The following is a 16036-nucleotide window of genomic DNA, read 5'->3' as shown; positions in this document are numbered from 1 at the left end:
CAAGTTCTCAAGTCAATATGAGTGGTGGTGGTTCGTTCAATTCAACCTTTTAGAGCCACCCTCCAATTTTTTTCTTTCTTCTCTCATCAGTTTTCAGCAGAAAGAAAAGCTATCATATAAGGGCCATCCTTGACCCTTCTTATCATATTATCATTTCTGATGATGTTATATCATCAGGGTCATTATAAATCAACCTGCAAAATGTGTCCGATCAATGGATGAGGTACATCCTAGCCAGGAAAAATGGGATAGACAAGCATGATTCAAATTTAAAAGGGAAAATGACACAAATAGTTTCTGAATTTTGGCTCAATGTGCAATTTGATCCGTTAACTTTTAATTCGTTCAATGTAGTCCCGGAACTTTAGGCTTCACATTTTCATATAGTTCGGGAACTGAATTGAACATATACCAAAAGTTCAGGGATGATATTGAACAAATTAAAAATTTAGGGACTGAATTGAACATGTACCAAAAGTTCAAAGATGACATTGAACAAATTAAAAGTTCATAAACCATATTAAACATTAACCTAAAGTTCAGGGATTACATTGAACAAATTAAAAGTTCATGAACTAAATTGCACATTGAGCCAAAATTCATGGACTATTTGTGTCATTATCCCAATTTAAAGCACTGCCAAAACCCCGAGAAGCTGACAATAGTTGAGTGATCTACATCTCCATAAAGCAAAACGGAACATTATGCGAGGGCATAAATATTTAGTCTCGCTTTTCGATCTGGACAAGTTCATGCAAATCATCCATACCGAGATTGTGCTGCGAGCCCAATCTCAAAAGGATTACAATTAGGTAGACCCGAATTTAAAGTAAGCACTATTCTCCAGACAGTACAGATACCATTCAGTTATCAAATGGCCATGCCCAAGGAGATGTCGTGAAGGGTGATAAAACATGAATAGAGTCAATTTGGCGAAAAATTGAAAATCCATCAAGCGTTACCCTTGCGGGAGGACGCTCTTTTCCCCTACACATCGATCAGCTTTTCGGCTACAATCGCAAGGACTGTTCGAGAAATTAGATTGTTTTGAGTTTTTTCTTCCATTGGACACGAGCATCACATTCACTTATCATACATTACATTCTTCTTCAGCACCTCTGTTGGAAAAATCCCTCAGGCACAACAAACCACTCTCCAGACGGTCCTTCCAAGAATGTGAAGCACTATTCTAATCAGCATTTGCATAGTAGTGCTTGTTCAGCTCTTTCCAAAGCTCATAAAATCACAAGATATCGAACTCCATCTATAAAGATACGCCAGCATCGAAAGCACCGGAGCGGGAACTTTTCTCATTAAACTGATAGTTGGAGCTTATATACGAGCTGTACATAATACGATTTGCAAATGAAATTCTTCATAAACCATGCAGTGAAATGTCCAAGTAAATAGCACCAGACAACGAGTGGAAATAGGCCACCTGCTAAGATAGCTATCGAAATCTACCACCCAAGCCCGAATGTGTTTTCTCCGCTGTAAGTGACATAGAGAAACCCATCTTCGTCCTTCTTCTCTTCATATATAGCAGACATGATTGCCCCTGCAAGAATAAATTAGAAAGGAACGTCTTTCTTTAAGTCCATTCCGAGTTACAGTGCAAGAAGCATATATAAGTAGACGAAACTGAAAAACTTCCTGAACGAAGAGCAAGAATCACCTGTTGGTGGGAGAATATTGTCCACAAAGATGAAGATTGCCTTCTCTGCACTCAACTTAATCCTTTTGCGAATGACGTATACGAATTGTCCAACTGTTAGGTCGGCAGGAACAAGATACCTAGCATGCACATCAAGATCAAGAATTAATCGGTCAAGACAGATGATTACTTCTCATATCTGCGCAGAGTGATACTTTCAACACCAAAAGACAATCTATATAACCCCGTATGCACAATAGCCACGAGAAGAGGGCGTGCAAAAGTAGTTGCATGACGAGTAAAGCAACTATGAGTCCAAATACTATATATCATGTGGACACATGACCTATTGAAGGACAAAATGGGCTCTCGGTTTTCCCATCCGTTTTTGAAGAACATATCATGGATAAGGGAAGAAAAGTCAAGATGAAAAAATGATTTGTCGCCCATTCAACTGATCAATTGAACAAGCTGAATAAATTATAAGAGACGTCACACAAGTTGAGGGCCACAAATAATGAATAAAGGTTCAGACACACAACATAGGCAACCATTGAGCAGTCTTTCCATCAATAACCAGATAATCTCCCCCAACTCCTTTCTGTTTAGCTGGGATTCTAATTTTAAACAAACAGAAAGCAGGTGATCGACAAAAGCTCAATTCTTACTTCTTCTTGTCAATGTTTGGGATATCACTTCTCTCAGCCTTCTCCACAATCACCTTAAGCAAAGACAAAGATCAAGACATGTCAGCTTATTAACCCAATATGATGAAATGCACATGGATTTGTCTTTAAAGAAAATACTAGTAAGATCAAGAGGGGAAGGAAATTGAACCAACAAAAGCTCTTGAATCGTGGTAATGGTGGACCACCACACCCAGCCAGTCCGTAATACATATGGACCTTTATAGCCTAAATCGTTGAAGTCTAAGTTCTCACTACCATAACAACTGAGCTTTTCCAGACCAGTAGTAGCACGTTTCAACTCAAATTATCTCAATATTTGCTACCTTTTAAAAGAAAAGGCACACCTTTTCCTTCTCCATGACCTTGTAATGTCACCCTAAAGATAAAGTACAAAAATTAGAGGAAAGAATTGACATTACAGGTTATTTTTCACATATCCAGCACCCAAAGGATCTGGACATTGATATGAATGACTTCCACCAAACAGATCAAAAAACCACTGCGGTCCATACGAAACCTTGTACATCATATGCAAAATGCTTGTAACAATCTTTAATATAGACGATACTCTGCTGAGTCGATATTCAGTCTATCCATCAAAATTTCTTTGCATGTGAAAAGATCAATCAACATAATGTAAAATTGACCTGTTTTGGGGACAAAAAGCAGAAGCGATGACAGAAAACTAAGAAATACTGGCCCGAACACATTTGCATAGGCAAAAAGAGGGGCGCTGTAATTATGTGCGACAATATCTTAAATCTTAAAAGACTGGAAGAAAATAAAAGGCCCGGTCAATGAGTAAGAGAGCTCAAGCAGGCGATACCCGTTCTCAATTCAAAAGTATAAAAGGGCCCCATAAACCACTTAATTTCCCATATTGTTAGACTAAACTTCTAAAATGCTGAATAAAGTAATGCTTTGAACTTGACTTTCCACTCCGCAAGTCCTAGAGGGCATAAGAGATGAAGCACACGAACAATCAAGTATCCCAATAAGTAACCCAAGTATAACTAGATACCTAAGTTCCCAAAGAAACAAACTTAAGGCTACATTTTCCAAAGATAACATTTTTTTTTGGTCGAAACAAAGATAAGTTCATCAGCACGAATCATTACAAGTTTCATCCAACTTTCATTCTCACCGGAATTCTATCTGGGTACTTATCCCTTATCCTGGCAGCCTCCGCGCGCCTCTTCTCTGGGTTTCAAAAAAAAAAAATGCAGGACAGGTTTATTTATTGACAGTTTCACAATTGAAGCTTTATCACCAAAATAACCACGAAAGCAAATTACTACTCAAGGAAGAGAAACACGCACCAAGATCATGCTCTTGCTTGAAGTAACTCTTAGCCATTCCACCTGCTACTGTAGCCCCAAAAACATAAGCCAACCGGTACAATCGAACATAACAAAAAGAGATAATAGTAACAGCAACACAGCCCTTCAATTCATCACCCACTCCCTCAAACCCACATCTAAAAGGTAGTTCAATTTAGCAGCACAGTCAAATTTAGGAAGGTGAAGCCAGTTTCCTAAGCCAAAAGGAAGAGAAAAAAATAGAAAAGATCAAAACTTTATCTCCTACTCACATCACTGAGCACAGAATTTAGTATTGACCGACGATCAGACATATAAAGAACTTAAAAAAAAAAAAAAAAGGGAAAAGCAACCCAGGATTTTGCAAATTCAAGCACGAGCACTGTCAAAGCCAAGCACCCAGATGAACAGCGACTGATTCCCAAACAAAATACTCGAAATTTAACGACCTCCGACCTATTTTTTGGCTAATCGAACCGTGAAAAGAAGCACGAGTTCGCAAGCGGATGACCCAATCGAGAGGCAAGCTCGGAGCTGATGATCGTACCTTGTTGGGTGATGACGGGAAAAAGGGTTGGTCGCGAGCGAGAGAGAAAGAGAGAAAGATAGCAGCTTCTTTTGGGGAGAGAAATCTTGTGAAACCCGTGGAATCAGCTAGAGAAGATAACGCGGATACCGGGGGGGCAGCTTTTTCGGGCTGTGTGTTTCAAGTGATTTTCAACTACTCCATTTGTCAATGCTCATCTTTAATGTTAAACCCCTTTTTTTTTTAAATTGATGCATAAAATTGAAAAGAAAAAATAAGGAAAAAAATAAGTGATGGTGAGAATTAATTCGCTCCTCCACAGTAGTCAAATCTTGTTGCTTTTTCTGAGAAGGTTGATGAAGTATAAGAAAGCTCCATCTTATTTCGAATTGTTTTCTATTTAAGCCTTGAAGAAGATTACGAAACAAGCTTTCCCCTATTCGAATCAAATCGGTATCGCATTTTTCGTGGCCTACCAAATTTTTAGCAAGATTTCACTCGAAGGGTATTGAACATATGACACATTTTCCAGCACATTAAAACATCAACCAATACTTATCCCATCTCACGCCACGAGAAAATTAGGAAAACAACATTTGATCGTCAAAAAGAAGAATAAATGGGTACGAAAATATGTCATAGTCAAGTCAAGTGACCAATCTGGCCAACGAATGAAAATTCCCACCATTTTATGCCAAGCAAAAAGTTGCTGGTCGAACTAAAATGAGAAAATCTGACCCAACAAAATAAAGAACTAAAATGAGAAAAAAAATAATAAATTTCGAATTCTGATTGGCCTCATCGGTCTTGACGCCTATGCATGCCATAAGAAAAACAATAGTGTAACATCTTTGAACCAGGGAAACTGAGACTTGGACCATCCATCATTTGCGCCATTATACAGTCACTCGAGCATTTGAGACAGAATCATGTTCCTCATCCTTGGAATGTAAGGAGCTGGTCATGGTTCTAATGGTCTAAACCAAGCTTGGCAATGGTGTAGATTGACATGATTACTTAAAGTCTTTATGCACAACAAGACTATATTAAACTGGTAAAACTGCGAAATGCTGGGTCAAAAATAAGAATATCCTTATATTCTCAAGACCCTGTTGGAGACAGAGAAGGCCCACCACTCTTCATTATTTTGTCAGTGAGGAAATGATGCAAAACTACTCTCCAGTGGCCAAGATGGTCTCATTTGGCTTAAAAAAAAGATCAAGTTGAGTCGGCATAATATAGCTGGGAACTGGTTACATGCCCATAGTCAACACGGACTTGATATATACTCTTATGGTGCTTCAGTGACGAAGTATGAAAGTTGTGCTCTGTTTGATCTTCAGTCTTGATTTTTGTTAGCTCTTTGGAAGTTGCAGATTGAGGTCCGATCGCCTGGAAATTAGCTAATGAATTGAGCTAGAGTTTAGCTCTCGTTTGTGGTTGGGAGAGAGATCTGTTTTGCACCACAGTTTTGCAGCCCTCAGTTCTCATGGCAAGGCAATAGGGACAAACATATGGCCAGATCAGGAACTTAGGATCATCAACATTTTATGAGACAAACTTTGAAGCAGGGTTTAAAAGTGTGGTTTCTGTCGGCCTGAGATCTCCATCACGATGAGCAATTCCGAATCCTTTGCAAAACATAAAGGTTCTTCTGAAGAGACCACCCTCGTGGTTTCGCTGTTTCATTGGCTGGTTCAGCATGTAGGTTGCAGAATGGATGTCAGCTTCTGATCCTGATACTGAAGATAGGGTAATGCTAATGCCTTCTGTTATTTTGGGTGCAAAAGAGATCTGCCATTTGATATTAATCGCAACATCGTATTCGAGAGGTCATGATATTCCTCTCTCAGTAATGTCAATACTATACATCAGCAAGAGATATGTCTCGAGTACATTCGATAACTCTTTTCGCAAGCTAGGTTCATAGTTACAAGTAGTAAGCGTTTCTCGACCGTTGTTAATATCATTGCCAGGACGAAAATAGAAACATGTAAAAACTCCTAGGCCAGTTCGAGCTTCCCTCCTAGACTTGTGAATACTGAATAGACAAGTACCGATCTCCAGGACTGAGAGAAGACGTCTCGCTCTCATCTGTGAATGACTTTACCAATAAGGCCTTCCTCAGGTCGCCCGAGGCGCGCCACTCATCAATGCTCGCCAATTGGTTGGGGTCCAAACATGGAAGCTCTCTTTGATTTATGATTTTCGTCACTTTCGCCGTTTTTCCGAGAAGAAGAGCGGCGGACCGCACGCACTCTTTCCGTTCCTCAATGCCACTGCGAGAACACTCGGCACATATGACTTGTTCTAAGTTGGTGAGGCAGGCCGCAATAATATCGGAGATCATCCTCGATAGCTTCTCAAAGATTCTGTTGCTTATATCACAGTCGCTACTCTTGCAATCGAGCAGTAGGGTCTCGCTTATTCGGTACATGGAATACGCGGCCTGTACTTTGCCGGGCCACGCTGAAGGGGTTTCCCTTAAACATCCGTGGGTTGGTGTGGCTTTGAATTTGACAAAAACGTTCTTCGCGGCGCGTGCAAGCGCTTCAAGCACATCCTTTGTGGTGTTTCCCTGGAGGGAAATTTGGCGGAGATCTACATCGAGCCATTTGTGGTAGAGATCGACTTCCAGGAACACAATGCTCGCCGCCTTTCGCATGTTCATCAATTCTTGTTTTGCACACAGCTTTTCTTCTACTAAGTTGACATACCTCAGGCCCTCGTGAACGCCGCGCAGCAATCGTTTTCTGGCAGATGGGTCGATGTTTGGAATAGCGAGCCCGAGGCTTGTTAAGGTCACGATCGGCAGTGCCCAATTGTTCGGAGGTTCTGCAGAATCCAGTGGAGGAACTGCATCGCTGTCAAAACTCATGACCCCTTCAAACGAGCGAGACGGCATCTCTTCCAGGAGTTGTATGAGATGTTTGGGCTGATTTTTCTTCCCCATCTTAATCCAAGACTCGGTGGCGCTGCAGTTGTCCCGCACCATGATATGGACTAATTCTTCCTCGCCCTCAAGATGCAAAACATAACGGCTGAGGTCTGGCTTGAAGACCGAGCCTTCTAGGCGCAAACCGCAGTCCGAGTCCTTGGTTGAAACGCTGGTGTTCAATTTGAACTTGTTCCTCAACTCGCAGCACAAATCGCAGAACAAGAGGATCCGGCTCATGAAGAGAACTGAGATCATCCTCACGACCTTGCTTCCCATCACGATCCCCACTTGTGTTCCAGTAACCATCTCCAAAACCACCCTCTTTGCGTCGTGGAGGAGCTTCCGACACTGCCGGCTCCGTATATGTAAACTCAACGGACGCTTCTTGATCTCTATGAAACACTCTATCCAATGCCTTTCGAGCTTGAATTCATCCTTGTAGCTCTTGTTCCCCCGCTTCGGGCACTTGAATTTGATCGCGAGGAACCATCGGACCGCTGGGGCGATCGTGCCGAGCCCAACCGCAATATTCTGCGCTATGAGAATCACCATGCTTGACCACTTATAGTCCGACTCGCCGTCGCAGAACTTGAACCTCCCGGGCATCAGGTAAGACCGGAGCATCGCCTGCGCCAGAGTCACTGCGCTCAGGAGGCAGAGCGCCCCGGAAGCAGTGCACGTCACGGACCGCCCAACGACGAATTGGGGGTTGCAGGTATGAGCCATCATCCCATACTTCATCAGGTCCTCCTTGAGCTTATCGAAGACTGTCTCGCAACTACGGCTCAAGCTCTCCTTCATGGCCAGTTCGTACTTCTTGCGATACTTCTTCTCCAAGTAGCGCTTCGTCGTCGGGACAATCGCGGCCGACAAGCTCAGCATCACCAGCAAGAGCACCATAAGGAACATCACGAAGGCATGTTCCCTCCTGTACGTGTAGATCACCCCAGTGCCCAATTGCATACATATGTTCACAATTGATGTGATAACAAGAATTGCGAGAGCAATCATGTTGGACAAGAGCTCCTTGTTCTCCATCGCCCCAAGAGAAGGCATCGAATTGGCCATCACGGTGCAGATCAGGACCGAGCTGCTGAGCTTGGCGAGCTGGTCCTGCCGACGCGGCATCGGCGTGTTGAGGTCGACGGACAGCTTGACGGCGACCGCGATGACGCTCAGCGACGTGGCGTTGAGGGCGAAGTAGCGGCTCGGGAACCAGGGCCTCCGGTAGCGGAATCCGACCGCGGCATCCGCGGCCATCGCGACCGCGCAGGCTAAGGAAGCTGCTGCGATGTAGATGCCGATCCAGGGCATGGGCTTGCTGAACTCGGCGTCGTCGACGCTTCCATTGATGCCGCAACCAAACATGATGATGCCCTCTTGTTTCTTGGTGTCGATTCCTCTGTTTCCTTCGAATCCGTTATGCTGCTTTCTTGGCCGTCCGAAGCTCTGGGACTGTGCCTTTGTGTTTAGCTGGGGGGGAAGTTCTTGATAAGAGAGACTCCTGAGGTTCTTGATAAGAGAGACTCCTGAGGATGGTCAGCAAGTTCAACTTCCCAGGTCCACGAACTGGACCTCTTCCAAGTTCCAGCAAGCCCGATAACAATTAAATACCATTTCAAAAGAGACTGCTTCTTCCTTGAATTTCGTGGGGTTGTGGGGACATTACCATTTATTTGGCCATCGCGTGGTTTTTGTTCATTGGCTCTATAGTTAAATAGGAGGATAACGACGTAAATGGTTCATGAATTTTGGCTCGATATAAAATGTGATTCATGAACTTTATCCTAATGTGCAATGTGGCCCCTAAACTTTTGGTATCTATTCAATTCAATCTCGGCACTTTATATTATCCCGGAACTTTATATAATGGAAGAACTATATTGAGTATTTTCATGTAATTCAGGGACTGAAATGAATATGCACCGAAAGTTCAGAGATCACGTTGCATATCAGGGTAAAAGTTCAGGGTCCACATTGAATAAATTAAAAGTCCGGGGGCCACGTTGCATATTGAGCCAAAGTTTATAAATCATTTGTGTCGGAGTCGATATTTCTTGGAGAAGTTTCTGATATTGCAGAAAGTGGCGGGGACTGTGATATCCCACCCGACATCCATAAGCTTAGTGAGCATATCTTCATCTTCTTTTTCCCAAATAAATTAGGAGGGTGGGTGGAGACTGAGAGAGAAATGGTCAAAGATTATAATGGGAAAAGAAAAACGCAATCTTAGTCGTGTGAAAGTTTGGGACAAGGACGTTATACTTGCTACGCTGAGCGAAAACCAGCACCGCGGTCCAACTCTCTTGTCTTAAGACTTGCTGCGGTCGATCGGCTAAAACCACAAAAGTAAACAACGCAAAGGCAATCGCGTTTGGATTTTTTAAAGGGGAACTGAATTAAAACTTTGTCGTTATTCTTTGTCATTATTTGACGTGCAAAAACTCGCTAAAGTCAACACATATGCACGATGGTAGACTTGAATCAAGGGATGCTGGTTTGGATTTTGCAACGATGGTAGACTTGAATTAAGGGATGCTGTTCGGCGTAGATGTGTCGTGGATACCGACTCGCGATTTTTCATGAGACAATGAATCGGTTTGAGATTGAACGTATCACGAGGTACCGGTTGGGGATTGTTCGGGCGAGATGAAAATTGGTTCATAGTAAACGTGCCATGCGGTATCAGTTTTGGATTTTTAATGGTATTAACCATCGATTGTCCGATCGAATACTTCTACTTTCACGAACTTTCTAATGGAGTTCCTCCGACACCAAATCCTACTAAATTCAGCCGACGTGGCCGTTAGAAGACACCAAAGTACGATGCGGATAGGATTATACAGATGCCCACATGGACATGGCGGGAAAAGTGTAGCCAATGTAGACAACGAAACCCACATGAATGTACTTATTGGAAAAATAGTATCCACGTCGCACTATGGCGTTTGCTCGATAAGCACGTCAGATGGATTTTGGAGGATTTAGTATCGGAAGGACCTGATCACAAAATTTGTGAAAGTGGAAATATTTATCGGAAATATTAAAAGTACATAGACTTAATTAGGAAAAGAAAAACGCAAAAGTATAGAAACGAAAAGGAAATTTTATTTTATTTTTTTAGCAAAAAAAAGAAAAGGAAATATTTTTCTTACAATATAGGATACTTTTTTGAAAAAGAAAAAAAGAAGTGACAAAGTAGCAACTTAGTCCGGGCCGGGCCGGGCCGGTCCGGGCCGAGATTCCTCCTGGATTCGGGTTCCCGCTTGATCCGATTGCTATTCTCCCTTCTTCTTCTTCTTCTTCTTCTTCTTCGTCCTCCGCCTCTGCCAACCAGAAAAAACCAAGGAAAACTCTGCTCCGGTGGCCGGAATCTGGTTCTGCTCGCCGGCGGGCATCCTGAGCAGCCGCTAGAGAGAGACTAGGTAGAGAGAGAATGGGGACGAGGACCAATTTCTACAAGAACCCTTCATCCGCTTACAACAGAGACTTCGATCTCTCCTCCGCTCTTCGAAACCTCAAAGGTAAAACCCTTCCTCTCTTCGCTTTCGCCGCTCGATATGATGAGCTACTCTTTTTGCATTGCTTCTGCGGAATCGATCGAAACTTTTTTACTTTACCTCGGCTGCGTACGCGAGCTGATCACGTCGCCGCATCGTGTTTTTTTTTTCGATTCTTCTCATTGCGTTCGTTGCGCGCGTGTGTGCTGGGTTCGCTCGGTCTGTTTGATTCTGAACCGGGTATAGCTTACAACATCGTCACCGGAAGCGCCTCCTTGACCGACGGAGAACCTTCGAGCGACGAGAAAGCCGAACGACGTAAGCGTCGCCGCCGAGGCTCTGAAGCCCCGTGCGGTGGGAGGAGCCGCAGCCGCGGCGCCGCCGTGGAGGACGATCGGCCCATGTCCCACGACGAATACGTGGAAAAGAGGAGGCAATTGTTGGATTTTCTTCCGCGCTGCTTATTCAAGACGCGAACTTTATAGCATCTCTGTTCTTACCGTGTCGAATTGATTGAGCAGGAGAGAAACGGGTGCGGCTCAGGTTTATCAGGAATTGACTCCTGATGTTCTGGTAATTTGCTCCCCTTACAGTTTGGCACCGAGATGGTTTTTCTTAATTACTGACTATTTGGGTTGCTTTCCTTTTGTAGGGGGCTTCGAGTTCGGGTTTGAAATTAGTTGACTATGGAAGTAAGTCCTGCTTGGGATTTGCGGTTGATAGGGATAAACATGTTTCCGAAGCATTTATATGTCGTTGCTCATGGAAGAACTTTATGCCTCTTTCTATACGCCCATGCAAGGTTGCGCATGGGAATATGATATGATTCAGTTTGTCTTTGGTGTTCTAAGAATTACGTTTCAGTATTAATATTATCCCAACACAGATATTGATCACGGTGTCTCGTCGTGAATGTTAATCTTGTATTATTGCCATTCTTGCAGGTGATGGAAGCACTTCTGAAAAAGATGAAGAGAAGGAGACTGAAATTTGTGGTTTGTCTCAAACTCTGTTCTTCTTTCTCCTACACTCTGGTGGCTTGCCAAGAAAATGGAATTTGGCACATAAATCTGAAGTTTCTCAAAGGGTTTTTCTTGCTTTTGGGTGATTGAAATGACTTGAGACCTGTTTACTGTTAGGTCCGTTCCGTAATTGATTTAGTGGTTTCATTAGCTGTGTCATCTACGGGTTCAGGCAATATGCAATACACTTTTGACTTGGTATCTCTTCCGAACGTTCACCTGATGTGCATTTTGTAGTTAATATTGTTGAAGGTGACCAAACCAACACGGAAAGCAATCTAGTTAAGATTAGAAGTGAGCAAAGATTTCCCCTGCCTGGAGAACCGGTTTGCCTGGTGTGTGGCAAATACGGAGAATATATTTGCGATGAGGTGAAATTTTGTAAACTGGAGTTCTGAGAAGTTTCTTATCATTGACATCTGGCTAGATGACATTAAGATGGTGTTTGTTTGTGTTGATAGACTGATGATGATATCTGCAGCTTGGAGTGTAAAGCGGTGCTTTTACGAACTCTTAAATTTAAAGAGGTCACTTTGCTGTTGCCTTTTTTATAAATGATGTTCAAGAAGGGGTCTATGGTTCGAAATTTTGACATATTGATTTTTGTAATGTTGAATTCCAGGATCCCTTGAGCAACCAAAGTCCAGTCACAGCTTCAGCTGAGTTTGTTTCTGGATCAGCTGTGCCTGAAGAAGAAAAGGATGCTTGGGATTATGATCGTCACCGGTGGTCCGATAGGAAATCCGGTCTCTCCACTTATCTCTGGTAAAGTTTGCTAGACCTACTTGTCATTGTTCTTCTCAGTCTAATCCTGGATAAAGAAGAATGCATTTTAAATGTTCCATGCTATGAGAATGGATGCATCTTGTTTAACTCATTATCTTTTCTGGTACTTATTTTCTTTTTGGACCCGTGTACTCCTTGTGGTTTTCAATAAGCAGAGGGAGTAAAGATTTCCTGGATCTTCTTTTTCATGACATGGCCACGTTATATTCCTATCTGTGCTATGTTGCTCTCTAAATCTTTGTTGATTGCAGTACTACCTGTCAGAGACCTGGGCACCTTGCGGAAGATTGCTTGGTGAGTGCCGTATAACCTTGCCTTTCTTGGTTTGATAATCTGTTTTTCAACTTCTTTATTCCTTGTGTGCACTAGCACAACGTGAAAAAGTCCTTGTCATGCAGGTTGCAGCTGGACAAAACAAATCAACTAACATACCCAAAGATCTTCTGGGACTTTATAGAAGGTTTTGAGAATTCTGAATCTGTCTCGTCCTGTTTTCCTGTTATTGTAGTTCTTCTGTTCTTCCCGCCCTCAGTGTATATTAAGGATCACGCAAATTTGTTTCTACTAGTAGTCGAGACACTTTTCTTGAAGATTGGCCAAATTATATGTCAACTGCTGTTGAAACACTCAATTCCTCTCTTCTTTTTCTTTTGCTTTGTGTTCATTCCAGATGCCAGCAAATAGGGAAAAGCTCATCCGCAGCAAGGTGCAATGAATGTCAAACCTCGTTTGGTTTGGCGACTTGCCTTGATTGTAGTAGACTAATATGTGACGGGTAAGTGCATGTTTTTTGGTTAAATTACAGTAGCATCGTAGGTTGCCTTAGTTGCTCGAGTCATCAGTTTGCTTGTTCAATGACCACTTGAGAGGCATTAGGGACAAGAGTTTCTGGCTGGTACATTATTTGTTTCTCTTTAGGGGATATGTTTTGTCTCCTTAATGTTACATTTCCTTTATTGTTTTTGCTGTTGATATTACTTTAAAACGGTGTTTTAGGGGTTGGGGAGCTATTAATTCCATTTTCACTTATTATTACTCTGCTTTGGGACATTTGACGGGGATCTGGTTGGTACTGAACCTATGGGCAGTAATATCATCAACAACTTCTGTTGATTTCTATAAGGGGAAGTTTGTAGCTTGGGTAGCATATGGCAGGATAAGGATGCTCATAGGGACAATGGTCATGTTATGTTAGTGCACTTCGTTTCAAATAAAATATTGTTGAAAGTGGTGACTGACGTAACAGAACTCACAGTAATTTAGGGGATTGATTCATTCTGAAGCCCCATAGAGTGTATTGACATTCAGTTTTTTTCTCAAGTATTTTATGCGCTCACATGGCGTATTTCTCAGTGCAGGTCATTTGGATGAGCACATTAGAATGAATTCCTCTCACCGGCAGTATTATTCTCACAAGCTCAAGCGTCTGGTTAGGATTTACTTGCTCCTTCATCTAGTCTAGTTGCAACGATTTCTCAATCAGTCAGTTTAGTGATTTACACATGCTGTAGTTATATTTATAAGTTAACTATTTGGAAGATATCCTAGATTTTCCCCAAAGAGTGGCTCCCAGCTTATAAATAAATTAATGATGTCAACAATGTGCCTGCTTCATTGACAAGTAGTCTGAGATAAGTCACCTTCAGATTATAATCCTTCACACTGCACGAAAATGATTAAAAGAATGTGCTGCTTCATTAAACAGGTAGTCTTGACATAAGCCGCCATATTTCTCTGCATTGCACAAATCCATGAGGAAGCTTTGGGATTTTAGTGTGCATCTCCAGTCTCTCAGATTACTTCTTTTCCTTTGTGCAGGTGAAATGCAGTAAAGCAACATGCAAAGTGACAGATATATCTGATCTTTTGGCTTGCCATTACTGTTTTGACAAAGCATTCGACAAATTTTATGACATGTGTACTGCAAGTTGGTACGTGGCCTGTGTTTTTTTTAATTTTTTGCGTCAGATAATTACTTTAACTAATATAAATTGCTGGGGAAATTCTACGAGATGGGTCGGCCAAGTTGGGATTGGTTGGGGGGTTTATACAGTAACAGGTGATAATTTCCCACTAGGGTATTCTATATTACGCAAGAAGTTCTTCAGTAGCCGGGTCCATTTAGCATGCCTTCTGATCAAAGATATTGAATGTCCAATTAATGCTCCGTCCAATCCAGGAAAGGAGCAGGACTTGCAATTATACAAGGGTCTATTAGCTGCGAAGATCATTTTTCATGGTGAGACCAGTAGCGCTCGATTTTTCTTCCTGGAAAGTTTATGTAAAACCCGATTGATTAATTTAGGACCTGTCAACAAAACCAGGCACAGAATGAATTGTCCAAATGCTGGTGCAGAAGATAGTGCATATATTGTCAGTAGGCATCCTCAAAGGGGAAAGCATGTTCAGATCAGCGAATTCATTTTCTGATCCTTGGCGGGGGAAGAAACCTGGTATTGTTTGATTGCCCGGTCCTGGTACAGCTATTTATGGAGAGAGAGCTGCCGGTGCGACTTCAACGTCCTGGGTTTGCAAGTCCGGAAGAGGCGTTGTCGATGGAAGAATGATCTGACCATTGATCAGCTAGAATCAGAATCTCCGACTTGTATAGTTGTTCATCGATCCCTATTGGTTTGTGGAGGACGCTAGCTACGGCATGTAGGGGGGCTTCATGTTTCCCAGTTGATTAAATCCATCAGCATTCTTCTTCTTCTTCTGAATGTTGATGTAGTGTGCAACACCTAAAAGAGAAAACAACTTGCTGTGAATTCCATGGCTCATGGTTATAGTGACTGTTTTACATTGATCACTGTATTCATCTCTGTGAAGTTGTTTTCGGCAACGCCTCAAGGTTTTCTAATCTGCTTATCTGTGCAATTCTTTCCACATCTTTCATTGGCAATTAATTCCGTTATTATACCGAATAATGAAAAATCTACTAAGCTCGTCGGAGCACAGCAGGAGTTGTCAATCCTCACTTGACGTCCGATGAGGGTCACCAGTCTTCGTACGTTCTGGCACTCCTTCCCTTCTCCCTCCTCTCTCTCTCTCTCGTGCAATTTTATTTTCTTCCTTTTCGTATGTCGATGCATGTCATGCCACATTAATACGTTGGCGTCGGCGATAAGATTTTGCCTTGTTCAAAAGGGCAAATTGAAAAAGTGGTAGGCAAGTAACTTAAAGATCAAAGTAAATTAAAGGAACCGAGTTCATCAATAAATTGGTTTAAGGAACTTAACTGAGGGGGGGGGGGAAATGCGGCAATTTAGTACGTGCTGGCATTATCCAATCTTCGTACGTGCTGGCACTCCTTCCCTTCTTTTGAGGGGGGAAATGCGGCCCAACTGCACAAAACCCAACACTAATGGATTACATGAATTAACATTACATCAACATAATTTAGTTTCCAAGTAAAAAATAAGGAACATAAATTTTTTCCCCAAAAGAAAAACAGGAGAAATGAAATACAAAAAAAAAATGAAAATAAATAAATAAATGGATAATGACACAAACAGTCCATGAACTTTGACCTAATGTGTAATTTGGTCCCTAAACTTTTAATTTGTTCAATTTAGTCCCTAAACTTTAGTCTAATATTCAAT

At 42.2% G+C, this 16036-nt stretch overlaps 3 protein-coding genes across 8 annotated transcripts; 1 reads left to right on the top strand and 2 right to left on the bottom strand.

Annotated features, from left to right (window-relative positions):
• Window positions 1-1280: 1280 nt before the first annotated feature.
• Window positions 1281-4365, bottom strand: LOC115687799 (autophagy-related protein 8f). 5 transcript variants are annotated; one of them, XM_030613467.2, is made up of 6 exons: window positions 4210-4365; window positions 3663-3710; window positions 3488-3543; window positions 2323-2375; window positions 1676-1794; window positions 1281-1558 (listed from the first exon to the last, which is right to left on the bottom strand). In XM_030613467.2, the coding sequence occupies exons 2-6, from the start codon at window positions 3697-3699 to the stop codon at window positions 1461-1463; spliced, it is 363 nt and encodes a 120-aa protein (XP_030469327.2). In that variant the 5' UTR covers window positions 3700-3710; window positions 4210-4365; the 3' UTR covers window positions 1281-1460. The 5 variants fall into 5 exon arrangements, with proteins under 5 accessions (XP_030469327.2, XP_056174341.1, XP_030469326.2 ...); XM_056318366.1 differs by having other exon boundaries at window positions 3663-3707; window positions 4210-4354; XM_030613466.2 differs by having other exon boundaries at window positions 3663-3704; window positions 4210-4333.
• Window positions 4366-5988: 1623 nt separating this feature from the next.
• LOC115687841 (uncharacterized) lies at window positions 5989-8703 on the bottom strand. The gene has a single exon (XM_030613524.2). The coding sequence runs from the start codon at window positions 8492-8494 to the stop codon at window positions 6215-6217; it is 2280 nt and encodes a 759-aa protein (XP_030469384.2). The 5' UTR covers window positions 8495-8703; the 3' UTR covers window positions 5989-6214.
• A 1654-nt stretch (window positions 8704-10357) lies between these two features.
• Window positions 10358-15296, top strand: LOC115687780 (uncharacterized). Of its 2 annotated transcripts, none has more exons than XM_030613439.2 (15): window positions 10358-10650; window positions 10873-11059; window positions 11148-11199; window positions 11279-11318; window positions 11571-11621; window positions 11886-12019; window positions 12110-12175; window positions 12271-12413; window positions 12686-12728; window positions 12833-12894; window positions 13105-13209; window positions 13788-13863; window positions 14253-14365; window positions 14614-14673; window positions 14759-15296. In XM_030613439.2, the coding sequence occupies exons 1-15, from the start codon at window positions 10563-10565 to the stop codon at window positions 14862-14864; spliced, it is 1326 nt and encodes a 441-aa protein (XP_030469299.1). In that variant the 5' UTR covers window positions 10358-10562; the 3' UTR covers window positions 14865-15296. The 2 variants fall into 2 exon arrangements, with proteins under 2 accessions (XP_030469299.1, XP_056174487.1); XM_056318512.1 differs by having other exon boundaries at window positions 10873-11065.
• The last annotated feature ends 740 nt before the right edge of the window (window positions 15297-16036 follow it).

This window comes from Syzygium oleosum, unplaced genomic scaffold, assembly GCF_021117445.2.
Source record: "Syzygium oleosum isolate NSW1041296 unplaced genomic scaffold, Sole_v2.1 Sole_v2.15, whole genome shotgun sequence".
Classification (NCBI taxonomy): domain Eukaryota; kingdom Viridiplantae; phylum Streptophyta; class Magnoliopsida; order Myrtales; family Myrtaceae; genus Syzygium; species Syzygium oleosum.
Note: the sequence above shows the minus strand (reverse complement) of the source record. Positions and strands in the feature narration are given on the sequence as shown.

Coding starts and splice junctions, on each gene's coding strand:
- LOC115687799 (XM_030613467.2), bottom strand. CDS start 3,699: ATGGCTAAGAGTTACTTCAAGCAAGAGCATGATCTTG. Junction 2,376..3,487: donor AGTACCCAGATAGAATTCCG/GTGAGAATGAAA, acceptor TCTTTGCTTAAG/GTGATTGTGGAGAAGGCTGA. Junction 1,795..2,322: donor CCAAACATTGACAAGAAGAA/GTAAGAATTGAG, acceptor TGTGCATGCTAG/GTATCTTGTTCCTGCCGACC.
- LOC115687780 (XM_056318512.1), top strand. CDS start 10,563: ATGGGGACGAGGACCAATTTCTACAAGAACCCTTCATCCGCTTACAAC. Junction 10,651..10,872: donor CGCTCTTCGAAACCTCAAAG/GTAAAACCCTTC, acceptor AACCGGGTATAG/CTTACAACATCGTCACCGGA. Junction 12,414..12,685: donor GGTCTCTCCACTTATCTCTG/GTAAAGTTTGCT, acceptor TGTTGATTGCAG/TACTACCTGTCAGAGACCTG.
- LOC115687841 (XM_030613524.2), bottom strand. CDS start 8,494: ATGTTTGGTTGCGGCATCAATGGAAGCGTCGACGACGCCGAGTTCAGC.